This window comes from Microtus pennsylvanicus, chromosome 3 (assembly GCF_037038515.1).
Source record: "Microtus pennsylvanicus isolate mMicPen1 chromosome 3, mMicPen1.hap1, whole genome shotgun sequence".
In the NCBI taxonomy this organism is placed as follows: Eukaryota; Metazoa; Chordata; class Mammalia; order Rodentia; family Cricetidae; genus Microtus; species Microtus pennsylvanicus.
This window is the reverse complement of record NC_134581.1, coordinates 89,124,962-89,150,202: the sequence shown is the minus strand read 5'-3', so window position 1 is coordinate 89,150,202 and position 25,241 is coordinate 89,124,962. Positions and strand designations below refer to the sequence as shown.

The 25,241-nt window shown below is 50.4% G+C and overlaps 1 protein-coding gene across 2 annotated transcripts in view; it reads right to left on the bottom strand.

Moving 5' to 3' along the window:
• Positions 1-2,309: 2,309 nt before the first annotated feature.
• The window catches only part of St14 (ST14 transmembrane serine protease matriptase), a 37,934-nt gene continuing 15,002 nt past the window's right edge, over positions 2,310-25,241 (bottom strand). The window contains exons 2-19 of one of the 2 annotated variants that reach the window (XM_075966450.1): positions 19,414-19,573; positions 18,999-19,126; positions 18,718-18,788; positions 17,272-17,429; positions 17,048-17,083; positions 16,559-16,799; positions 12,830-12,969; positions 12,255-12,352; positions 10,903-11,012; positions 10,662-10,792; positions 8,213-8,317; positions 7,758-7,868; positions 7,546-7,659; positions 6,622-6,744; positions 5,816-6,002; positions 4,153-4,427; positions 3,246-3,382; positions 2,310-2,938 (exon numbers count right to left, since the gene is read on the bottom strand). In XM_075966450.1, the coding sequence (XP_075822565.1) occupies positions 2,777-2,938; positions 3,246-3,382; positions 4,153-4,427; positions 5,816-6,002; positions 6,622-6,744; positions 7,546-7,659; positions 7,758-7,868; positions 8,213-8,317; positions 10,662-10,792; positions 10,903-11,012; positions 12,255-12,352; positions 12,830-12,969; positions 16,559-16,799; positions 17,048-17,083; positions 17,272-17,429; positions 18,718-18,788; positions 18,999-19,126; positions 19,414-19,573 (2,487 nt within the window). In that variant the 3' untranslated portion in view covers positions 2,310-2,776. The remainder of the gene's footprint in view (positions 2,939-3,245; positions 3,383-4,152; positions 4,428-5,815; positions 6,003-6,621; positions 6,745-7,545; positions 7,660-7,757; positions 7,869-8,212; positions 8,318-10,661; positions 10,793-10,902; positions 11,013-12,254; positions 12,353-12,829; positions 12,970-16,558; positions 16,800-17,047; positions 17,084-17,271; positions 17,430-18,717; positions 18,789-18,998; positions 19,127-19,413; positions 19,574-25,241) is intronic. The other variant, XM_075966449.1, reaches the window with a different exon arrangement.

Below are 25,241 nucleotides of genomic sequence, written 5' to 3'. Positions count from 1 at the left end.
TATTGCAGCCTGTCCTAATTAAATTGAAATTTCTGTCACATGCTTGGAGCTGAGTTTGTGAATTGAAAATGCAAATGTGTGCAAAACAGTCTTGGCCATGAGTCCCCCTGACTTGCCTCAGTAAAGCTAAGATGGGCCAATGCTCAATACCACTGCAGAGCGGTGTAGCCGAGTGCTCCACAGTGCAGTGGCACCTCTGGTGTCCCCTGACTCTGGTGGTACTAGTGACTTGTCCCTCTCAGTGATGACTGAGTTCCTTCTGGCTATGGGTCCTTAGCCTATTTTAATCTGTCAATAGAATAGCCAGACTTGGCTTCATAACCTTGATTTATATACAATTTTATTTTATTTATTGTTTTAGTACATTTCTTTGTGTGTCTGCCAGAGTGTGGGCAGAGTACAAAGGGCAATTGAGAGTCAGCTCTTTCCTTCACCATGTGGATCCTAGGGCCAGAATTCAGGTCGCCAAGCTTGGCCGCAAGCCCTTTCACACACTGAACCACTTGCCAGTCTCCATAATCAGTTTTGGAAGCATCAACATCTGGTGGAGTTCCTAGGGATTAGAAGCCATTCCAAGGATTCTGCTAATACTTTAGGATCAAGAATACCTCAGCAGACCTTGCTCAGGATGTCATACGGAGCCCTCCATGGCAACCTCAGAGTAACAACCCCTTCTGACACTGCTTCTCCATCTCCAACTTGTGTTAGTAACCCTCAGGAGATCTCCAGAGTGAACCGCTGCTGCCTGCACCTCCAGAATGAGATCTCAGGAGCCCTGTGGGAAGTTCTACCTACGAACGCCCCAGGCTCTTAAAGCTCCTGCCTAAGGACCACTCTTGGAGATCCACTGTCCAAGACTACAGGCCTGGTCTCCACCTCTAGGGTCCCGGAAAGAAAGAAGTGGCCCCCAAGGCTAACGAGTTCCCAGGCAGAAAATAGAGAGTGGGGCCTACATTAACCTGGAACAGTGGGGTAGAGCAGAATGCCTTTCCCAAGAAGTTTCCAGGCAGCCCCGCCTGCGTGTTTACTGTCAGGGAATGAGTCCGTGCTGTGGATGGCAGCTCTGCTGGACATTGAGATGCTGTGTGGGTGGCCCAGTCTGCACCAGCCTCCCTGAAATAGCATGTGTGAGCTGGCTATGCACATACGCATGGAATCAGCTCACATATGTGCCGTGCAACCCCTCACTTAACATAGAGCCTGGCTGCGTCCTTCTGTCCCACACCACCAGGAAGGAGCAGCATGTCAGGAGAAAAGGAATGTTATTTACCTGGTGAATCTTCCCAGAAAACACTCAGGCTAAAACCAGAGACCCCGCACAGACGATAACTCTCTTCCCTTTTGTTAACTAAACTCACCCAGAACAAAGTCCAACAGTGATAGCACCATCCGGAGCTTGAGGCGTGTGAGCCGGAGTAGATGATGGGCAAAGAAAGACGTCTTCCCTCTTGCCACTAGCACAGTCCCTGCTAAGTCCACCGGGGGCCACTCCTTTTCCCCAGCCTCACCCATACAGGGCTTCGGGAGCCTTCTAAGGCTTTAATCCCACTACTCAGACCTTTATGAGTTCGAGGGTGGCCTGGTTCACAAAGCAAGTTCCAGGACAGCCAGGACTATTACACAGAGAAACACTGTCTTGAAAAACAAATAAAAACAAGAAAGGGGGAGGAGGGAAGGAGGGAGGGAGGGAGGAAGGGAGGGAGAGAGAGAGATCTCTAACCTCTCCCCAGATCTACCCTGGGACACTCCGAACAGGGAGAGAACATTTTATAAAGACACAGGAGGGATGGCCAGGAGGTCTAGGTACCTGTCTGCAATGCAACATCATCATCATCCCTCAACTGGTACCCATCTGTCCACCCAACCATGCTGACAGCCAGTCCATGCACGCCCCATGCACGCATATATGCACACACTCAGCATATATGACCACCTCTGCACTGAATGCAAACCTACAACCCTTTGCACCGTCCTCTTCCTCTGACATGTCACCACCAGCATCCCCCACCACTGGTAGGGCCAGGCGTGGGCAACCACAGTGCCCTCTCTCCACATGATGCCTCTCCCTGAAACTCCCTCCTGACTGTCGCAGTCAGGGAGTCAGGCCCTGGCATCTAAGTGAGCACCTGCTACAACAGAGGACAGAAATAACCTCTGGCCTAGGGACGGCAAGGCACTGTGGTCTACACCCAGTATGACACCATACAGTTTATGCTAAAGGAAATTTCATTCCAGTCTGTGCAAGGGGAACCCTTCCTAGAAGGGGTGGGGGGGAGGAGAGCCCACTATGGCAAGAAAAACAAGTTACCTAAAAAGAAATAAAATGTTTTACTAACAAATACCCACCCCTGGAGCCAGCAACGCAATTCCAATCTTAGGTTCCACTTTTTTTCCGCGGTCCCTGGGGGTAGGGTTTCCTGAAGAGAGTGACCCTAGGGGACCTCAGCCCCTCCACCCTCAGGGCTCCCAGGGGCTCAGTGATCGTTGCCCCTTTAGAGTCAGGTATCCAGGCAAAGGTCATCTTCACCCAGCTCAGGACAAGAGTGGAAGGCTGCCATCAAATCCTTGCCCTCAGCCGAGCTACGGGCACTGAAGTTCTCTGCTCAACTCCTGGCCCCACTTGGGAGCCAAAGAAGAACCCTGAGTCCTGGGATCCAGCTCACAGCCTGGGTTGTGGGGCCGAGGCCACAGATTCAATGTCCTCCATGGTCCTGGCCTCTCTCCAGGTGTGCACATGGGTCATCCCTGTGGATGTTATGGCAGATCATCCATGCTTCTACACCCCAGTCTGATCTTTGATCCAGTCCCGAAGTACAGGGAGCCTCGTGTACACGCCTGGCTTGTTCCTCTGAGCGCAGCCTTCACCCCAGCTCACCACACCAGCCTGGAACATTCGTCCTTCTTTCTCCACGCTGGACAAGGGGCCACCAGAGTCACCCTAAGTCAAAACAGATTCTCTGCATGAGGCCGTTGCCCAAACTCTCAGGAGCGGCCTCCACCAAACTGGCCCCTCCCATGCCCAGTTGACCCCTCGGCTTGCCCTCTTGACTTCTGCTCTCCCCTGCCCAGGCTTGACCCCACCTCTCCCTAGCTCCAGCCTAGTTAGGCCCCTCTTTTCTCTGCCTTTCCCTAGCCCTGCCTCTTTCCCATCACCCTCTGCCTGGCCCTTCCCCTCCCCGGCCTGGCCTTTCCCCAGCTCCAGCCTTTCTAGGTCCCTACTCCTCCAGCTCGGCCTCTTCACACACCTGACAGGAGTCTACACCCCCGCTGAGGAAACCCACACACATCATCCGTGGGGTGATCTGCTGTGGCAAGAGGCCCTCACAGGTGGTCTGGTTGATGACACGGATCTCGCCCTTCTGCAGGACCAGTGCTCCAGTGCCTGGGAAGACAGTAAGCCAGGACAGACTGAGGCAGGTAGTTCCCCAGAGAAGCCACCCTGCACAGGGGAAACTTAGTGGAGTTCCCCACCGCTCAAGTCTACAAGCAGGGCTTGGAAATAGCCCAAGTGCCTGCAGCCGGCAGATAGATGGGCAGGTAGCTAATAGCACATGGAAGGGTACTGTGCAGCCATGCACAGTGACAGACTGCACAGTGACATTGCTGTTGGCAGGTCATGCTCCAAGGTAAGGCATGGGTAGAAAGGAGGAACACCAAAAATGCCACAAAATGCCTCCGTGACTGTAAGTCACAATGTGCTAGACTGGTCTTGTAATAATGGAGTTTTTCAATCCAAAGTTTCCCTACAAACTGCCTTCCCTCCACAGGGCACAAAAGCCCCACAATGGGTAATGTTGCAGGCCCAGCTCAAAGGCTTGTCTAAGTCAAAGATAGCGCCCACCCCTCAGCCACACTTAGCATGTCTTTGCAGGTGAGTAGCCACAGTTTCTAGATTGAGCAACTGGCCACTAGGCTGTTGGGTGCAGAGTCGAGGCTTTAATTAAGAGCCCAGCCTGCAAATTCTACACCTTTTACTAAGAATTTCCTATTCCTTTCTACCCCCAACAGCATCATCCTGACAGGCACCAGGAGGTTGAGTCATCCACAGACTGAACTCTGTGCCGTCAAGGCTAGACACCAAGGGGCTGCAAGTGTGTAAGCAGAAGGCCTAAGGCTCTCTGCAGGCCCTGGCCTGGCTCGACAGATGCTCACCTCCTTCTTGGGTGAGCCCCCAGCCTGTGACCCAGATGGCCTTGCCCGCAGGGAAGACGTGGGTCGTGTCGGGCAGGCAGATGGGTCGCACGACAGTGCTGTACTCCGCGGGCTTCTCGAGCTCCAGCAAGGCGATGTCATAGTCAAAGGTAAAGTCATTGAAGGACGGGTGGGTGATGATGCGTTTGATCTTGTGCTCCTGCACCCCAGAGGAGCTGCGCTTGCTCTGGTCCAGCAGACCCAGGAAGGCCGTCCACTTCGAGGCGTCTGAGTACCTGGCAGAAAGGCGGGAGAGCGGTCACACATCTGTGGGAGGGTATGAGTGCCCGGGAAGCCTTCTGTGGGCTGCCCACCATAAACAAAGCCCTAAGCAGCTGCCGAGGACCAGGAGGCAGAGGGAAGCCCTCTTACTTGGGCTTAACCCTAAACCAGAGACTTTATTAAGCATAGTAAAAGGTCTTGGGTCCCCCTGGACCTGGCGTCATAGGCAGCTGTAAAGCGTCTGATTTGGATGCTCAAGGACTCACGTCCTCTAGACAGTACATCCCCTTTCACCAGTGAGCCATCTCTCCAGCCCAAAGCCTTCCACTTTCTAATGTGGCCTCCCACTCTTCCTCTACCCCAATGGTGTATTCGTCCACCCGTTTTTCAATCGTTTGCGGACGTCTATGATATTCCAAGAATGGCCCTAGAGCCAATGTCAAGTTCAGCGTGTACGTGGGGTGAGACATAAAAACCAACTACAGCATCCCACAGAGGACAGGGTGGTGACAAGGACTGCATGGGAGGTAGGAGGGAAGGAAGCAAACCTCAAACTCAACTACAGCTTTGCCAGCCAAAGCCTGCGGAGTGGGGGCTGGGGGCGAGAAGATATGGAGCACAAAGGGAAAGACCGGGAGGCGAAACTGAATAGGGAAATGGGCAAGGATGGGGAAACTTCACCCCACCAGCCCAGCCTCCCTACACGGGACTCCCTCTTCCCGGGCGTCTGAACCACAGCTCCACCACTCCGCCCAGACCCGCCTGGACCTCTCAGGAGGTCCAAACAGAGCCAGGGCCCAAGGTAGCCCATACCTGTTTCCGGCACAGCTTTTGCTACATGTGTGTGCCTATACATGTGTGTATGTGGGTGCACACAAGCATGTATGCATATTTTACCCTCTGTCCTAGCCAGCCTGTGAAATACACGGAACAAATCTTATTCACACGTATTTCCCAAATACCAACACTAATGGAAGCTGACTATATCAATCCTTTTATTCTTTTTTTTTTTTTAATTTTTTTTTTTTTTTTTTGAGACAGGGTCTCATGTATCCCAGGCTGGCCTGGAACTTTAAGTCACTGTAACCAAACATAACCTTGACTTTAAGATACTCCTGCCTTGTCAGGTGGTGATGGCTCATGCCTTTAATCCCAACACTTAGGAGGCAGAGACAGGTGGATTTCTGTGAGTTCGAGGCCAGCCTGGCCTATATAGTGAGTCCCAGGACTGTCAGGGCTATGTAGAAAGACCCGTTTGCAACACGCCCCCCCCCACACACACATAAAAAAGTTAAATTTTCTTAGGACTGTTCCTGGGGTACCTGCCACTCCTCCATCCCCCTGCCCTGGTGCCAGCTCACCCTGGCACATAGGAGGCCTTACTGCACGCCTGGATACTTACTTGAAATTTCTGTCATCCATAAAGCAATGAGCTGCAGAGACCAGCCAGTTGGGAGAGATGAGCGAGGCCCCACACAAGTGGCCCTGGCCCTGGGCGTGGAGGCTCACCTGCCAGGGCCACTCGCCCTCGTCTGCATCTGTGCCACCAACCACCCGGGCCTGTTTGGTAAACGATCGCAGCCCACAGTCTGGAGAGGGGACAGAGAACCAAAGTGAAGTCGCTGAGCATGAAAGGGACATTCGCTGCGCACAAGGAGACTCCTCGGCACAGGAATCTCCCCGGGGCATGCGCAGCAACACCAGAGCAGAAGGGTGCGAAGCCTCACGGCTCCTCCGTCCTCCCCATCCAGTGCTGCGCCGCACAAGTGCATCAAGACTCCAGACACCAGTCACTTTGCTCAGGCTCGGTGTGGTGTCGCTTGCCTAGATTTCCATGCCCAGTGCTGCCCCCGGCTCAGAGCACAGTGCACGGGGACACGAAGGCAACCCAGCCAGCTCTTCTAGGGCTCACAGGCTGTAGCTTAAGGGATGCACGGGTGAAAACAAAGCCCTGTCTTGTGCTCGGGCAGCTGGGCTCTTCCTCCCTCGAGCCACTCGCCCATGGCTATCTACCTTTGGAGCGGCCAGTATGCCAGCTGTGTTTTGGAGGCGCTGACATGCTTGCTGGCTTCCCATGGGACGGTGTGCTTATGCCAAGTTGTACAGTGGGCACTGGGCTGGGGGAGTGAGGTTCTGGCCGGATCTCCGCCCCTGGGCCTTTACTTTGCGCAGCAAGCACCCCGCACCACACGCAGCTGCCCCACGTACCACAGTTCTTCTCATCCGAGCCATCACTACAGTCCCTCTTGCCGTCACACTCAGGGTTGCCCTTGTTCAAACAGAGCCCATTCTGGCAACGGTAAGTATATTTGGTGCAGGCGACGACATTCACTGTTTAGGGGAGAGGACACAGCACAGGGAAATCGATCTTTTGGCAGTAAAACCCCAGGTGGCACTTCCATCTTGCACCCCTCACCCTAGTGGGCCCCATTTATCACACCCATGTCCACTGTCCTTTCAGACCAGCTACAGGTTCTCCACCTTCTGGGAAATTCTTCCCAGACTTAATACACAGAAAACTTAAGTTTACAAACTCTGGGTGCACTCCATAGAGCCTGATACTAGCTACTACGTTGGGGTGCAACTTCAGTGAGAAGAATGTATTTTAAGATGTGTTTCATTTGTTTATGCTGTGCAACATTTGCTTTAAAGATGCAAAGATGTGTTGCGTTCTTTTATGCTGCATTTCAGCCTGTCTGAAATACCTGATGGTTTAAATAAAGAGCTGAAAGGGCAATAAATAAAGAGCTGAAAGGGCAGGAGACAGGATAGGCGGGGCTGGCAGGCAGAGAGAAGAAATAGGAGGAGAAGAAAAGGGCAAGAGAGATTAAGGGAAAGAAAAGAAGGGGCCAGGCAGCCAGCCGGCCACGGAGTAAGAGTGAAGGTAAGAATACAGAAGTAAGAAAAGGAAAAAGCCCAGGGGCAAAAGGTAGATGGGATAATTTAGGGTAAGAAAAGCCAAGCTAAGCCAGGGCATTTATAAGAAAGAACAAGACAACCTGTGTGATTTATTTGGGATCTGGGTGATGTTCCCACAAAACAGCCAAAAGAGAAAAAAAAACCCAACATTTTGCATTCCAGTGTGGGACTTAAGAAAATCCCCCCCGACAGCCAGCTGGGGCCGGGCCTCACCACTGTCACACGAGGCCTCATCAGACCCATCGCCACAGTCGTCCTTGCCATTGCACTTCTGGCTCTGAGGGACACACTTGCCGCTGGAACACTTGAAAGTCTCAGCAGGGCAACCTAGAAAGGCAGAGGTCCTTAGCAACTGCTGGCGTGTCCTGGCTCGTTGGGCCAGGCAGGCAGTGGGATCCACAGCAGCCCCCTCCTGGGGCACTTACTGCACCCCTCCTCATCGCTGCCGTCCCCACAGTCATTGACGCCGTCACACACCCAGAAGCGGGGCTTGCAGAACTTGTTCTTGCACATGAACTGGCTGGTGGTGTTGCATCCTGGATGGGAGCAGAAGAATCAGCTGGAGGCCCCCAGCAGTAGCCTGGGCAGTCACAGCTGCCAGAGATGCTGTTCCATCTGAACAGCAGCGAGCTGCTCTGCATCACCAGCGGTTGATGCTGACAGACACTCGCCTGCCTGCCTCGGTCTCCCATAGTGGGGGGTGGGAAGGATACAGCAGTGAGAACGGGGTCACACAGCAAACAAGGCCACAAAACTGACAAGACAGAACCAGGGCAGGAAAAGGCCAGGCCACTGGACAAGAAAAGGGGATGAGACAGTAGGAAGAGGCAGGAGGGGACAGGGCAGGGGGTGAAAGACGGCAGGCCATGGCAGGACTTACGGCAATTGTTCTCGTCACTGTAGTCTGGGCAATCTGCCCAGCCGTCACAGCGCAGGTTTCTGTGGATGCACCGTCCGGTGTTACACATGAACATCCCTGGGCACGCTGTAGGGAAGAAAAAGGCCTGAAGTCCATGGTTGTCCCCTCTCTCCCTAGTAGCCACCTCACAGCCCCACTGAGAACTCAGCCTGCAAGCAAAGGGACACTGAGAACTGGTGTGGGAAGTCCTTCTGTATATGTGTGGCTTTTATTGGTTAAAGAATAAAGCTGCTTTTAGCCAATGACTAAACAGAGTAAAGAGAGAGTAGGCGGAGTAAGAGAGATGCCATGTAGCCGCCACAGGAGACAGATGCCTCTGCCGGAGCCTGCCGAAACCTTGCAAGTAAGTCACAGCCACATGGCGATACACAGATGAATAGAAATGGCTTAATTTAAGATATAAGAGCGAGCTAGCAATGTGCTTAAGTGATTGGCCAAGCAGTGTTTTAAATAACAGAATTTCTGTGTGATTATTTCGAGTCTGAGCAGCCAGGAAACGAATGAACATCCTCCAACTACAGAGGCCCAAATCTGACAACGGGAGCTCTTAAATCAGCAGCCAGAATGGGCAGCAGGCGGTTGGCACTGACCACGGACTGAGCTGAGCATAGCCATGGGGGAGAGCAGCCAGCTGTGTGAAGAGCCGTCCACTATCCCCCCTGTGTGTCCCTGGCAGAGTCCTCTGACATCACAAACTGCCTGTGGGGTTACAGGGCAGAGGGTCCATGGGGTGTGCTCCTAGCCAAATGAAAACAACACCAGTCCTTCATGCTAACACGTGATCTGAAGTTCAGTGTTCCTGAAACAGGGAGAGGTCTGACAATTGCTCCTTGAGGACAGAACTGTGGGAAGTCTGTTATCACTGCCCTCGCACACACACACACACACACTTTCGTCACAAGCATGTCCTATACCAAAGGTATCTGCCATCTAGTAAGATTCTTGGAAACTATGTCGTTGTGTTGCTTTTTGTCTTTTTTTTTCTTTCTTTCTTTCTTCCTTCCTTCCTTCCTTTCTTTTTTTTCTTTCTTTCTTTGGTTTATTTATTTTTATTTTATCTGTGGGAATGTTTTGCCTGGATGTATGTCTATGCACCACATGCATGCAGTGCCCATGGAGACCAGAAGAGGGCATCATGGCCTCTGGACCCAGAGTTAACAGATGGTTGTGAACCAACCACTCTATGGGTGCTGGGAACCAAACCCAGATCCTCTGCAAGAGTAATAGATGCTGTTGATCCCTAAGCCATCTCTCTAGCCCCTGCAGTTACATCTTAAATCAAAGGTGAATTTAAGTACTTAAAATGCCTTCGAAAGGGTTACTCCATGATTCAGGGTCAAAATTAAAAGTTACAGGTTGAACATCCCTCAGCCAAAACACCAAAGCCCAGAGGGAGGCAGAATTTTTTTGAGAGTTTACATAACGCCATAGGGGAAAGCCACATGCCTGACCTCATGTGACCAGTCAGAACACAGATGTGCGGTTGTGCTGTGTAACGAGGTCCAGGAGAAACAAACTTCACTTTTATGTATGTGTGTGTACATATCCATGTGTCCATGGTGCACGTCTATATCCGTGCACACAAAGCCAGAAGTTAAAATCATGTGTCGTCCTCAATCGCTTTCCACTTTTTGTTTGTTTGGTTTTGTTTTTTAAGTCAGGCCTTCTCACTGAACCAAAAGCATTGTCAGTTTAGCTACAGCGGCTGGCCAGCAGGCTCCCATGTCTGCCTCCCCGGCTCTGAGATATGGCTACACAATCCAGCTTGGTGTGTAGGTGTTGGGGATCAAACCCAGGTTCTCGTGCTCTGCAGCAAGCACTCTACTACGTGAACTACCAAATTCCAAGTCTAGACTTGGGTCCCCTTCCCAAGATACCTCACTGTGTATATACACAAAAATGTTAGGGCTGAAACCTACCACACTTCTAGTCCTAAGTATTCTAGGTATGGGACTCTCAAACCTGTACTGTGTATGCCAACGGATTGCTGTTCACACAGACAATTGTATTTTCTAGTGTTTCAAAACTACAGATTAATCCTAACAGTGCTAGTAGGTTCCCAAGAGAAGTACAGATTCTCAAAAGTCACTGTGATGCTGAACCAAAGAGGCCGGACCCAGGGGGTCGGGAAGGAGAGTCCTGGGCCTTCCTTTGCCGCGCTATGGGGAGCAGATCTGAGAAGCACAGGATACTAGCTCTCAGCCTTTCCTTGTTTTCATGCCGGGGCTCGAACCCAGGGCCTCGCAGGTGCTTGCTTAGCAAGCTCTTCTAACACAGGGTCCAGCCTTTTAAAGAAACAGACATGTTTTCCCCGTAAAGCTGCTGGGAGATGCATGGGAGGCTGTGCCCTCTCAGAGGACGCTCAGTGCAGGACAGAGCACTTCCTGCGCCAGTCACTGCATCCACTCACGGTTGTTGGAGTCATAGGACAGGTACTCGGCGAGGAAGCCGGTGTCTGTGTAGGACTGATCAGAGTGGAAGCGGACTGTCATCTTGCTGCTGTTGCTGCTGACAACGAACTGGGACTTCTGACCACAGTACCTAGAGGGCAAGTATGAGGCTGAGGACGATTGGGGGGCAACCAGACAACGGGGATGCTGGAACCCAGCCCTCCCGACCCTAGGGTGATGACTGCCCCCTCTGGGGCTCACCTCTCCCCGTTGATCTCTACGTAGTCCTTGGGACAGGTGCCCAGTGGTACGTTGGGGTCCACCAGATAGAAGAGATTAAAGCGCACCTTCACGTTCCGGTTGTTAGGCACCTGGACAGAGAGATGCTTTGGAGACCCTGGCTTCTTTTGCTGTTTCTTAACCCAAAGGATGTCCATGGGAGGGCAATGGAGCAGGGTAGTATATGAACCCCACACACTAAGATTTTTCCTCTTAGATATGGGTTTGCCCTTTTTGTTTTTTTAGGTTTTAAGATTTATTTTAATGGATACATAAAACGTAAAATTGATATACATTAATACTACATAATCCTTACATCAGAGTGCCCGGCTGCCCTCTAACCAAACATCACCCCCACCAGTCAGCTTCTCCTCCCTGTTCTCTCCCATGTTCTCAGTTTCTAAGAACTCTTAGGGATTCCACAGACGAGCATGGTCATGTGACCCTTGTCTTCCTTGTGCCTGGCTTATTTCTCTAACATAATCCACAAGTCTGAACAACGTCAACATAATGGCTTCTTCACTATTCTCATGAAATAAGATACTCACTTGTGGTACTTTATATCTTTTCTCTGTGGTGTAGCCAAAGAGCCAGCATTTGGGGACCATTATTAAGTAAGAGTTCTTTGAATGCAAGCACTATGATACACAACGGCCAGCGTGATAACCAGGAAGGTTATTAAGTAATTAACGGGCAAGTAGCACATGCAGCCTGGGCACCCTGGACAGAGTGGCTATTCTCACCCATGTGGATGGACTAGGACTGCCAAAGATGTCACCGTGTTCCTCAGAATGATGAGCAATGTAGAATGCACGAATTACTTATTTCTGGAATTTTCCATTTAACATTTTTAGATTGTGATTGACCATAAGTAATTGAAACTTGGAAATCAAAACCACAAATGTGTGAATGAGAATTTGTATTTTATTACTTTAAATAAGTAGCACAGTGTCTCAAAATCTTTAAGGGAAGACTTCCAACAGGGAGGAAGTGAAAGACACCTAAAAGCCCCTCTTACTTGCTCTGTTTCACACACTCATGGCATCATCATGACAACACCTCACAGACAGACACTCAGCCTCAGTTTACCCAGAAGCAGGCTGACACACAGAAAAGACAAATAAGTGGCCATGTTCTCTCGGCAGTTACCTAGGACGTAAGTCTGAGTGTGGCCAGTCTGCAGCAAGCGGCTCCTTGGACTGTTGGCCCAGTCTTGTGGGGCTCATGAATGTGGCTCTTTGGGTTACTGAAGGAGCCACTGTCTCCCTTCTGTTCATCCTCAAGTTCTGTCCTGATGCACTCAACACCCCCACCCCCACACACACACATCCTACCTTGATATTCCATGTGCAGTCGATGTTGGGTGGGTAGTGGCCTGGATAGTAGGGGCTGCTAAATGTTCCTTGGACTTCATTCAAGGAGCCTCCACAGTCTGAGAAAAAAGGCAGGAGAAAGTGGGGAAGTTAAGGATCCCCAGTCAGGGGGTGCGGAAGAGCTGTACAGTCTAGAACTCAAGCCCCGTGCCACCTGTCTACAAACAGGACACTGGACTTTGGCAAAGTGCTCAAAGCCAACTACTTTTACAAGTGGTCCCTTAGCTGGGCGTGGTGGCACTCGCCTTTAATCCCAACTTGGGGGGCAGAGTCAGGCCAATCTCTGAGCTTGAGGCAGCTTGGTCTACATAGTGAGTTCTGGGACAGCTAGGGCTACACACTGAGACCCTGTCAAATAAAAAATAAAAATAACCGTCCCTGATCTGGGTGGCTAGCAAAATGCCCTTTGGTCTCAGCTTCCAGCCTGTCCCCATGAAGGCCCAGTCTGCCATCTTCCTGGGTTCAGGAGACCCTCTAAGGCCTGTACCTCTCTACAATTTGATAGCATGCCCACCGTTGGCCCTGCCCATCCTTACTGCTCATCTTAGGCAGCTGGAAGAAAGTGGCCTCAAAGCCGGGATGCCGCCGGTCGGTGTTGGTTATCAGCGTGACAAGGAAGACGTTCTGGGAGGAGAGGAAAGTCAGGTTGTAGGAGGGAGGGTAGGTGCCACACAGCCTGCAAGGCAGAGAACTGGAGTTAGTGACAGACCTTTCACCACAGCTTAGCTTCTGATCAGAGAGGCCCGGGGACCTCATTTCTAACCCTACACTCGAGCACAGAAGAGCAAGGGCAGGGTCAAAAGGTTTCCCAAAAAAAAGAGGCATAGTAGCACAGATCTGAAGCCCCAGCAACGGGAGGCTGAGGGTTCAAGGCTATCCTAGGCTACAGAGTAAGACTCTTGGGAAACAGGTCTCACTGTGTAGTGCCTAGGCTAGCCACAAATTCTTAGCCTTTTTCCTTAGTCTTCTGAGTGCTGGCGGTACATGCCAAGCTAAAATTTAATTATTTTATTGTTCTGAATTATTTATCAGGTATAAATTTAATCAGCATTCGTTATGTTAGCGGCTACATTGCAGCTGGAGCATCCTGTGCCTCCTACAATCTGTAGAGTGCAAACCATCAGCAGTATTTTGGGATTTGTAGTCCTTTCCAAGGCTGCATTATCAGTCTGGGAAGCTCCCTGAGCTATGGACTGACCTGGGGCTTCCTGGAGTTTTGAGATTCATTAAATGGCCCAGTAAACCTAACAACAAAGAACTTGTCTGTGGGGTCTTCTCCAACCCAATAAGAGTTTGGGACCCTCAGAGTACCCCAGTGCTGCTCAGCTATCTCCTTGGCAACAGGCTTCAGGCAAACTCCAATGGGTTAGCACCATGACGGGCAGGTTTACCATAAGGGTATGTGTGGCCACTACATTACACGCGAACTCTGCATACGACATGACCTTGCTTGGCCTCAGAGCCAGTCTGGATGCTTTAATTGAGCCCGGAGAAGCACAGAGCCTCAGATGAAAGCCCACTACACTGGACTGTGTCTTCCTCATTGCTCCAGCATGGGCTTGTGCACACCCAGCTTGGCCCACCTGACAGTCGCTGACAAAGCTAGAGATTATTCTGTTTGTTTTAAGAAACGTTCTCACTATGTAGCTTTAGCTACTTAGAACTCAGATATCTGCCTGTGTTTGCCTTCTGAATATTTTCTTATTAAGAACACGTCAAAAGGGGACTGGAGAGACGGCTCAGTGATTAAGAGCACCTGCTGGTCTCCCAGAGAACCTAAGTTCCATTCCCAGCACCCGTGTTGGACACCTCACAACTGCCCATAACTGCAGCTCCAGGGCATCTGGGACCCCCTTCTGGCCTCTGCATACTCATGGCATTTGCTCACACATATTTATAGATAAGAAATAATGGTAACAATAAATCTCTTCAAAAAATAGCTTGACAGACATAGCTCTCGGTGAATGGTTTGTGTTCATTTCTTTTCAGAGCTGGGGATAAACTCAACTCTATACAAACACTCAACTGCTGAGCTACAACCCTAGCCAATCTATTGACTCAAAATCTCCATGACAATCTACAGTAGGCAGTAGAACCACCACGTCACAGAGAAGGACACTGAATCACTGAGAGAGGTTAAGAAGCTCCCCCTGGATTCTATGCTTAATATATGATGAAAGGGGTGGGTGGCGCACGTCTTTAATCCCAGCTCAGGAAGCAAAGGCAGGCAGATCTCTGAGACCAGCTTCATCTGAAAAGAGCCCCCTCTCTCAAAAACAAACAAACAAAACCTAAAACAACAAAAAAACAAGCAAATACAGTGTAATCCTTTCTGTGAGCTTGAGACCAGCTTTGTCTGAATAGAGCCCCTTTCTCAAAACCAAAACAAAACAAAAAAGAAAAAACCCAAATATCAACAAATCACTAATTAGTGTATGTGTGGGGATGGGGGGATGGGGGGTTTTACACTTATAGCCCAGGCTGTTCTAGAACTCACTAGGTAATGCGGACAATCCTCCTGCCTCGGTTTCCTAAGTGCTGGACTCAGTATAAACCACATGCCTGGCTTTAGGCATTGGGGGGGGGGGGGTATTTCTTTTTTTTTTTCTCAAAGTTTTATTTATTATGTATACAGTGTTCTGTCTGCGTGTATGCCTGCAGGCCAGAAGAGGGCGCCAGATCTCATTACAGATGGTTGTGAGCCATCATGTGGATGCTGGAAACTGAACTCAGGACCTTTAGAAGAATAGTCAGGCTCTTAACCTCTGAGCCATCTCTCCAGCACAGGTATTTCTTTTATACACAGTTAACAGATGGGACAGATACTTAAAGAGAGACGAGAAAGGGGCTTAGTCCTGACTTCTAAGCTGTGTCAAAAGATAGTTCTGTCTTGGTTTGGGCCAACATGGATAGAAGGCTTTGACCTACTGAGTGAAGGAGAAGGTGACCATCCCCCAGCACCCTTAATAAGTGTGAGAAGAACTCCATCCTGACATGGGGTGACATGGGGCTATGTGGGACACCCATCTTGGGCCAGCCCCACCCCCACCCCTGAGCACATATAGTAATGACACCTTTAGTTTCTGTAATTGTGATGCTCTGGCATCTCTGGTTTTGCCTTCATGGTACCAGCAAGAAACTACGAGAGCTTACCTACCAAGACCTTCCAGATGCCTGCCTGCCAATCCACAGCCCCCACACTTGCTCCATCGGGTGTCACATGTGGGGTCCGGTAGCAGACAGCTAGGGGCAGCCCTGGCTCCAGAGCTGAGATGATCCCAGTGAGCCAATCCGAAGCTATTCCCCTGTCTTGGTTTTCTTTCTTTCTTTCTTTCTCTTTCTTTCTTTCTCTTTCTTTTTTTTTTTTTTTTTTTTTTTTTTTTGGTTTTTTTTTTTTCGAGACAGGGTTTCTCTGTGGCTTTGGAGTCTGTCCTGGAACTAGCTCTGTAGACCAGGCTGGTCTCGAACTCACAGAGATCCACCTGCCTCTGCCTCCCGAGTGCTGGGATTACAGGCGTGCGCCACCACCGCCCGGCCTTTCTTTCTCTTTCTTTTCCTCTTTCTTTCTTTCTTCCTCCCTCCCTCCCTCCCTCTCCCCACCATGAGGGCTCTGTCTACATATATGCCTGCATGCCAGAAGAGGGCTTCAAACCCCATTATAGATGGTTGTAAGCCACCATGTGGGTGCTGGTACTTGAACTTAGGACCTCTGGAAGAGCAGCCAGTGCTCTTAACCACTGAGCTACTTCTCCAGCCTCAGGTTTTTGTTTCTTAAATAAACCGTAAAATCTTCCTTACTCCCTCTGCCTCCCAGCTGACCTGGCACTTCCGGTGTTACCCTGAATGCTAAGAGCTTTGCTATGCTGAGCTGTGTTGTACCGCGTCCCCTCCTCTTGGGAACTGTAACCATCTACCTTCTCAATGGTAACTGTCTACTGGACTGCAAGCCTGGCTATCTCTGCTTGGTCACAAATCTGCCTTTCTGGCAGCAGACTCAAGTTCTCTCGGCAGTCAGGGAGGCCCATGCTTCTCTGCTGGACGCACACCAGCCTTGATGCTGCCAAAGCTGAGGATCCCCTGGCTCACTCCCTGGAGCTCACGCTGGTGTGCACCATACCTGCCCTCCCCTGTGTGTTTCAGAGTGGCCTGTGACCAAACATCACAAACTACATCACAAACCTATACCACAATCAGTTCAGATGGTTCATCCCAGCGAGGGCCAGGCTCCCTCAGCCAAGACCTCCCTTGTTTCCTCGGAGACTCACCGCACCACGGCATGGGGTTCCATGGGGCTCAGGGTATCGTACACGGTGACCAGATCACTGTCATAATCATCACAGGGCGCGACATCAAAGCTGCGGAAGGTGAGGCTCAGCACAAAGTCGGCGTCCCCCCGCAGGACCCACTGGCAGCGGGCATGAGCTGGGTAGGGGCTGTTAGGGAAGCCAGGGGTGGTGAAACGCATCACCTCCCCACCGTGGGCATGCAGGGCAAAGTTGCAGCTGTCTGTGTGAGAGAGAAGACAGAAGGAAGCTGTGCACCCTGCAGGCCACACCCCAGGCATAGCCCCACCCCAGTACATCCCAAATCAAGGAAAGCTCAGGTAGACACAAGGAAGGGGGCTTCTTGGAGGGGAAAGGAACAAAAATGAATGCCTGTCCTTCAAACATCCTCTAACTTCTGGGAACCCCACAACTTAAGGGGCATCTGACAAGATCTTTTTCTTTCCCACCAGGGGTTAATATGATACTTACAATCCTGAGACCTCTGTAGCAGTCTGGGGTCAGTGGCTGAAGGACAAGAAGGCAAACATTTCACTTAAACACTCAGTTTCCTTATTCTTGCTTCCTCGTTACCAAAAGGGAGGAGCCAGTCAGCAAGCTGTCCTCGGGGCACCTGAGCCGGTGAGGTTGCCCTCCAGCCCCGCTCCTCTATATCCTGGGCCGCACATCCCCACCCTGGTCTGCCCCTTACTCACGGAAGGCCACCACAGAGGTCAGCATGAAGGATTTCAGTGCCCGTGCTCGAGGTGGCAATGTGACTACTCGCTCCACAGCCATGGCTCGTTCAACCTCCTCCTCCAGGTGCGGGGGGATGCTGAACTCTGACCAGTAGTAGGCGATGACACTGCCCTCACTGGGGAGACAGGGGGGAGCCTAAGAAGGGGTGCTCCAGAGACCTACATTCTCTGTTACCAACTAACACACACACACGTAGCAGCTCAGGCTACTCTGAGAGACACTAGCCTGCCTCCGGCTCTCTGCTTTAGCCCTTGACCCTTGCTTGTTCTCCTGGTCTCAGCCCTCAAGCAGACACGTCCTGGGGCCAGCTCAAGTTTAGGAATGAGGAGGAAGCCCGGCCTAGGCTTGAGCTCACGACATCTCAGTAGAATCTTCCTGGGTCTGATTGCTCCTTTGAGACAGGTGTGAGAACACCACTGTCTGCTGCCCTGCTTTCCAGAAGCCTTAGCTGCATAAACGCAATCAAAGCACTTCCGAGCTGGGTGTGGGAGCAACACCTGCACTCCCAGACACTGCGCCAGGAGGACCGCAAGTCCGAGGCCAGCCTGGGCAACCTGAGGAGATGATGTTTCCAGAGAAGAGGCAGAGGTTGCCAGCTTGGCGGCAGAGTACTTAGCATCAGTGAGGTCCCGTGGTCATCTCAAAGGACAACACGCGTGTACGTGGGGAGCCAGGCACAGTGACTCTAGCCTACAGTCCCAGCGACTCAGGAGGAGGCTAGGCCAGGAAGGTCACCCAAGTCCACAAGTTTGAAGCCAGTGCAGCAGCACAGTGAGAGCAAGTCCCAAAAATAAGGAGCGGGAGCTCATTGGTAGCACCCTTGCCTCTTACATGGGGGGTCCACCCCCAGTGCTCTAGAAAAAGGATGAAAGCAATTCAATACTTTGGGCAGAAAGTCTATTAAAAAGAAAACAAAAAAGAGGCCAGGAGGTGGCACATGCCTTTAATTCCAGCACTCAAGAGGCAGAGAGGCAGGGAGATCTCTGAGTTTGAGGCCAGCCTGGTCTACCAAGTAAGTTCCAGGACAGCCAGGGCTACACAGAGAAACCCTGTCTCCAAAAAAAAAAAAAAAAAAGATAGAAAAAAAACGAAAGAAAGGAAGAAAGAGAAGAGAGAGAGAGAGAGAGAGAGAGAGAGAGAGAGAGAGAGAGAGAGAAGTTTGAACTTCCTGGGCACCTACTTCCTCAAACCCAAATTTGGAAAAACGGTCTCTTTCTGGGTGTGGCACAAGTGGGAATTCCTGTGGAAATGGTGTTTGTGGACTTTACCCAGCCAGCACCACGACCGTCATTCCCTGCCTCAGACACAGAAGGACCAGGTAGGTGTTCTAAGTCAGTGCCACAGAGACAGACACACCATCCTATTCCCGGCAGTCAAGGCTCACATCAGCACACCAAACCCACCTGAATGCAGTTACCGTCGACCGCTTGTGGTAGGGACCCAGGACAGGGACTTCACTGTACAGCTTCTTCAGCTGAGGAGGGAGGACAAGGCATAAAGCCGGCCAAACAGTAGAAATGACCCCTTCCCCAGGCTGCCCCCATGTCAACCCCCCCCCTTCCCCAGGCTGCCCCCATGTCGTACCCCACCCCCAGCTCAGGAATCTGGAGGCAAAGATGAGCTGAGTCACGGCGGGGTCCTGGGACAGGCAGGGCAAAAGGACATCCCCTGGGCCTAGACTCACCGCTTCCTTCACCTGGTTGGCCAGGCTTATGAACTCCGTGGAGTTTGAGTTCTCATAGGCATCCAGAAAGTTCTCATTTGTGACCCTCAGGTGGCCATTGAAGACCTTTTGGACCCGAACATTTGAATCTGCCAAAGGCCAAGAAATGGTCACGGACCGTGGTACAACTTCACCAGGCCCACCCTGCTGCCCTCAGCTGGGAGGAACACATGGCAAGGGGGCCAGATCTGACCAGTCCCCATCATTCACCATCACGGCCTGAGAGGGCTCTTCTCCCTAGTCCTCCTCCTCCCATCCGCTCGCGTCCCTTCCCCCATTCTCTCCCTGATCATCACAGGTGGCCCTTCAGTCTGTCCACTGAGGGAAGAGGGAGCGCCGCCCCTATGTCACCCTCCCACATCCCCGTCATACTCACACTGGAAGTGCCACACCAGCAAGCCAACCACAAGTGACAGCAAGAGGAAACTGACCAGCAGGGCCACCAGCACCACCCAGCGCCGGGGGCCGCGCTTCTCCACTTTCTTGGCATTGTTCACAGGCAGGAACTCCACACCCTCCTCGAAGCCATTCATGTTCTAAACGGAAAGATGTTTCAGGGCTCAGAAACGCTCCCCACAATAGCTTCCCAGTCCCAGAAGTTCAGTGATGTGTGTGAGCTTGGGAGAAGCAGGACTGGGCCATAAAGAAGGGGCTTCACCCAGAAGTGCAGAGCCTCTATGCCCCTCCACCCCCCATTCCAAGCCACAAAACACCACCCTGGTAGTGGAAACAAAGGGGCTTCTGGCCACACCTCCGTGGTCGGTGGGTACAAACTGCTTAATAAAACCGGGAGCAGGATGGGCTACCATAGTCCTACAAGTTCAGCACTTGGGGCTTGAGAGCAGAGGATTAGGAGTTTAGCGAGGAGTTCGAAGCCCCCCTGAGCAACGTGAGGAGTTCAAAGCCAGCCTGAGCCATGTGAGGAGTTAAAAGCCAGCCTGAGCCATGTGAGGAGTTCAAAGCCAGCCTGAGCCATGTGAGGAGTTCAAAGCCAGCCTGAGCTATGTGAGGAGTTCAAAGCCAGCCTGAGCCATGTGAGGAGTTCAAAGCCAGCCTGAGCTATGTGAGGAGTTCAAAGCCAGCCTGAGCTATTGAGGAGTCTGGAGCCAGCCTGAGCTATGTGAGGAGTCCAAAGCCAGCCTGAGCTATGTGAGGAGTCCAAAGCCAGCCTGAGCTATGTGAGGAGTCCAAAGCCAGCCTGAGCTATGTGAGGAGTCCAAAGCCAGCCTGAGCTATTGAGGAGTCTGGAGCCAGCCTGAGCCATGTGAAGAGTCCAAAGCCAGCCTGAGCTATGTGAGGAGTCCAAAGCCAGCCTGAGCTATGTGAGGAGTCCAAAGCCAGCCTGAGCTATGTGAGGAGTCCAAAGCCAGCCTGAGCTATGTGAGGAGTCCAAAGCCAGCCTGAGCTATGTGAGGAGTCCAAAGCCAGCCTGAGCTATGTGAGGAGTCCAAAGCCAGCCTGAGCTATGTGAGGAGTCCAAAGCCAGCCTGAGCTATTGAGGAGTCCAAAGCCAGCCTGAGCTATTGAGGAGTCTGGAGCCAGCCTGAGCTATGTGAGGAGTCCAAAGCCAGCCTGAGCTATGTGAGGAGTCCAAAGCCAGCCTGAGCTATTGAGGAGTCTGGAGCCAGCCTGAGCTATTGAGGAGTCCAAAGCCAGCCTGAGCTATGTGAGGAGTCCAAAGCCAGCCTGAGCTATTGAGGAGTCCAAAGCCAGACTGAGCTATTGAGGAGTTCGAAGCCAGCCTAAGCTATTGAGGAGTCCAAAGCCAGCCTGAGCTATTGAGGAGTCCAAAGCCAGCCTGAGCTATTGAGGAGTCTGAAGCCAGCCTGAGCTATTGAGGAGTTCGAAGCCAGCCTGAGCTACATGTGACCCTTTCTCAAGACAAAAACCAAACAAGTGCAGGACTTGGAGAGCGTCTACCCCGGTGCTGAAGGTTTGGCGCAGGTGGCTGCCTAAATGCAGGAAGAGCAAACAGCCCAGGAATAAGAGGGCACTGTGGGGACTTCCAAGACCAGCCACGACTGTACCCAGTGGTCATCTGGGCCAGAAAGTCTGTGGGCAGGATGGAAATTGCCCACCCTGACTGCTGCCTTATCCCTGATACTGCAAAGAAAGTGATGGCCTCACCCTGATCTCCTCCCTGACTACCTCAGCTGTTTGAAGTACTGCTGATGTCACCTAGGTACTGTATGTCAAGCTCCAACCAACATCCCTTCTTCTTTTAAAACGTGTGTGTATGAGTGTGTGTGTGTGTGTGTGTGTGTGTGTGTGTGTGTGTGTGTAGGGCAGAGGACAACATGCAGGAGTCCATTCGAATCTATTTCCACCACATGGGCTCCAGGGACTAAACTCAGGTTGTCAAGCTTGGTGACAAAGAAGGCCTTTAGCTGCCCGGCCACCTTGATGGCTCTTCTTAGACAATTTCCTACATGTATAGGATACATTCTGATGATTCTCTTCCTACATTCTCTTTTCTCCCTCCTATCCCTATCAGCTCCCCCTATTCTTTTTTTAAAATAATTTATTTACTTTTATTTTATGTGCATTGGTGTTTCGCCTGCACGTATGAGTGTGAGGGTGTCAGATGTGGGAGTTACAGACAGTTGTGAGCTGCCATGTGGGCGCTAGGTTTTAAACCCAGGTCTTCTTAACCACTGAGCCATCTCCTCAGATCTCCACCCCCTCCCCATTCTTCCAAACAGTCTCTTTCCCAGGTTTATGACTTCGGGTTTTATGGCCGGCCCATTGAGTCTCCCCAGGGCCAAGTGTGTGATGTTTTGCATAGGAACCTTCACAGGAGACTTAAGAGTCACCAGTCACACAAGGACTTTCCCTGAAACTATTCATTGTAGCTCAGGAATGAGAGCCCAAGCCCCTCCTCCATCCATGCCTGCCTGCTGGCTGCTGGCAAACCCAATGCAGGTAGTCACAGCCGCTGTAAGTTCATAATTACAACGGCTGAGTCTTGAACAAAATGGCGTTTGCCGCCCGCCGGAATATCTCCCAGCCCTTCCATTCTCTCCGCCGTCTAACACAATGTTCCCTGGTCTTGGGTCTTAGAGCAGAGCGGGGTAAGTGTCCTAGAGCCAAGAACTCATCCCTATTCCCAGCACCTTGAGCGGTCAAAAGTCTTCGCCTGAACAACATTCGATCTGTCACAGGGTTACCGTTGATGTGACCGAATCCACCCCTGCCTCAGGAGAACACTCCCACCTCAGAGTTTCAGGCCTCTGCTTAACTGATCCCACAGATGCACATCTCAGAGGTAGGCACTCAGAAATCATTCATTCTCCTTCTGGAAGTCACTATACAGAGCAGACTGACCTCAGATTCACAGAGATAACCAGGCATGTGCCCCTGAGCCCAGCTAACTTTCTAAAATTCTGTGTATCTGTGTGTGGATATATGCACGTGAGAGCGGGTGCCCACGGAGGCTAAAAACGGCTGTCAGATCACCTGGAGTTACTAGCGTTTGTGAGCTGCCTGGTGTGGGTGCTGGGAGACAATTTAGGTCCCCTGGAAGAGCAGCAGGCGCTCTTTATTGCTGAGCCCTGATTTGCTATTTTGATAATGAAATTATAACATTTTTCCTTTTTCTCCTCCACCCCCACAAAATCGTAGTTCCAAATTTTAACAAAACAAGCAAACAAACAAACAACAACAAAAGAAAACAACCATAAACTAGGTAGTGGTGCATACCTTTAATCCCAGCACTTGGGAAGCAGAAGTAGGTGGATCTCTATGAGTTCAAAGCCAGCCAGGTCTACACTTGGAACCACACAGAAAACTCTTGTCTCAGAAAGAAAGATTATATCCTGATATACCGCTAGGGGTAATGGCACACATTGGTAACCCAAGCGCTCAGCAGGCAAGGGACAGTGGGATTGCCAGTTTGAAGCAAGCCTGGACTATATAGCAAACACCAGACCAGCCTGGGCTACATAGGAAGACACTGTCTCAAAATGAAACAACTCTCACAAACCAAACACTTTTTAAAAAATGAATGAGTAAAATCTTTTAGAACTTTCATTAGACTAGTTCACTCACTACTGTTTCCTTTCCTATAGAATTTGTTTATTTGCTACAATGTTTCATTTACTTGGATTTCACCAAACACTCCAGTTTTTACATAGAATTGCTAGGATCTTGTAATTCTTCTCAACTTTCCTCATATGAAGTCTGTCAAATAACTCACTTCACTTTCTCCCTGTGAGCCTTTCTCCCAGTGCCCTCATCCTCTCTCCCATCCGAGCCCTCTGACTTTCCACACCTGTGGCGAACTGCCCCCCCTCACCTGGGCGCTTCCTTTGACTTTGTCTTGTGTGGACGCTTCTGTTTGCTAAATTCCACGTCTTCGTCTGCTTGGCTCATTTCACTTTTACTTGGTTTTTGATGTTTTGTTTTGCTGTTGTTGTTTATTGGTTTTATGAGCAGTGTAGCCTAGGCTAAACCGGAGCTCACTATGTAGCCTAGGATTGAACTCAGTGACTCTCCTGCCTCAGCTTTGAGTCCTGCGATTGCAATCATGAGCCACTCTGTCCAAAGCTTATTCCACTTTTAGTGGATATCTGAGATGGAAAAGTTTTGATACTTTGCATGCTTTTAAATATAGTTTCATTTGTGTGTGTGTGACACACCTTTAACCCCAGCATTCAGGCACTCAGGAGGCAGAGGCAGGTGAGCCTCTGTGAGTTCAAAGCCAGCCTGGTATACCTAGTGGGAAAAAAAAGACCCTCCCTATTGCAAAAGTATGAATAAATTATATATATATATATATATATATATATATATATATCTTTTTTCTACACTCAAATTTGTTGATAGTTGGGACGGGTATAGAATTATAGCATGAAATAGTTTCCATTTTAAACTTTGAAAACACTACATTTCGAATTTTGCTTCTGAGAGACATAAATCTGTTTTCTTTCATTTCATGGTTCGTCTTTGAAAACCTCAAAATGAACTCTGAATTGGCTCTGAATTTCATTGTGCTGAAGTTGCCATATGCCCTTTGAGTTTGGAAATTTCCATGTTTCAATCTAAGACACTTTCTTGTGATAGTTCTTAATTTATTCCTCTCCATTTTCGCTGCTCTGCTTTTCCTAACATTACCAATCCTTACTCATCCTTTCTCTGTATCAGCCACCCCATTCTTTCACCATTTTACTACATTTGGTCATGTTTGCTACCAAAACTTTAATAAGGTTTTTCATTTCCTCTTTTATTGTATCTCGTGTTTGTTTTGCACATGTACGTTTTTCTCTTTATATTTTTTAAGGTACCTTTCCTCTGTGTTGAAGCTTCTCTGCAAATCCTCAAGGATCCTTCATTGTCTATGCACATCACAAAAGGAGACCCTAAAGGCTGTTCAAAGCTTCACATGCATATGCTACTGTCCGGCATATTGTCTACTAGGCACTGCCAACAGCATGTAGATCATTCTACGGTATGGTTTCACTGCGCCAAAGAACATGCTGCTTTCTGATTCCTCACTGCCTCTACACGCAACTGTTAGCTTCCGGGAACAGGTGGAGGGAAACACCCATCTCCCTTCCTCCACCTCTCCTTATAGTCTTCTTCTGACCTTGGAGTCCTCAAGTCACCACGCTCTCTGGTTACACTTCTCCAACTCTCCCTCCCATCCACTATGGGGATCTGAGGGGCAGATGTCTCTGCTTGAGCAGAGACAGAGACTTGGAGATTCTGAACTAGACATTTCCTGGTCTCACTCTCATCTTCAGTAACACTGAGGCCTGGGGGCTTAGCAAGTACAGTGCTCCCCAACAGCCATGGCGGGGAAGTGATGCAGCAGGCAAGCATGGGAGCTAGAACTTTCAGCTGAGGGTATATATCTCCAACCATAAGCAGGAAGGAGAGAGAGAGAGAGAGAGAGAGAGAGAGAGAGAGAGAGAGAGAGAAGCCAAACTGGGAATAGTGCGTAGCTTTTGATACCCTAAAAGCCACTCCCATCCAGGGATGTACATCCTCCATCAAGGTCACATCTCCTCAGTCTCCCAAAACACTGCCATCAACTGGGGACCAAGTATGGAAATGCCTGAGAAAATGGGGAGATCTTACTCAAGCAGCCATGCTATGTTAATGAAACTACTCAGCAAGTACATACGCCCTGCAAGAGTGTTTGTATCGAATACATTTTCACTTCTGTAGGGTGAAGATCTCACTGTGGAGAGGTCCATCCATATG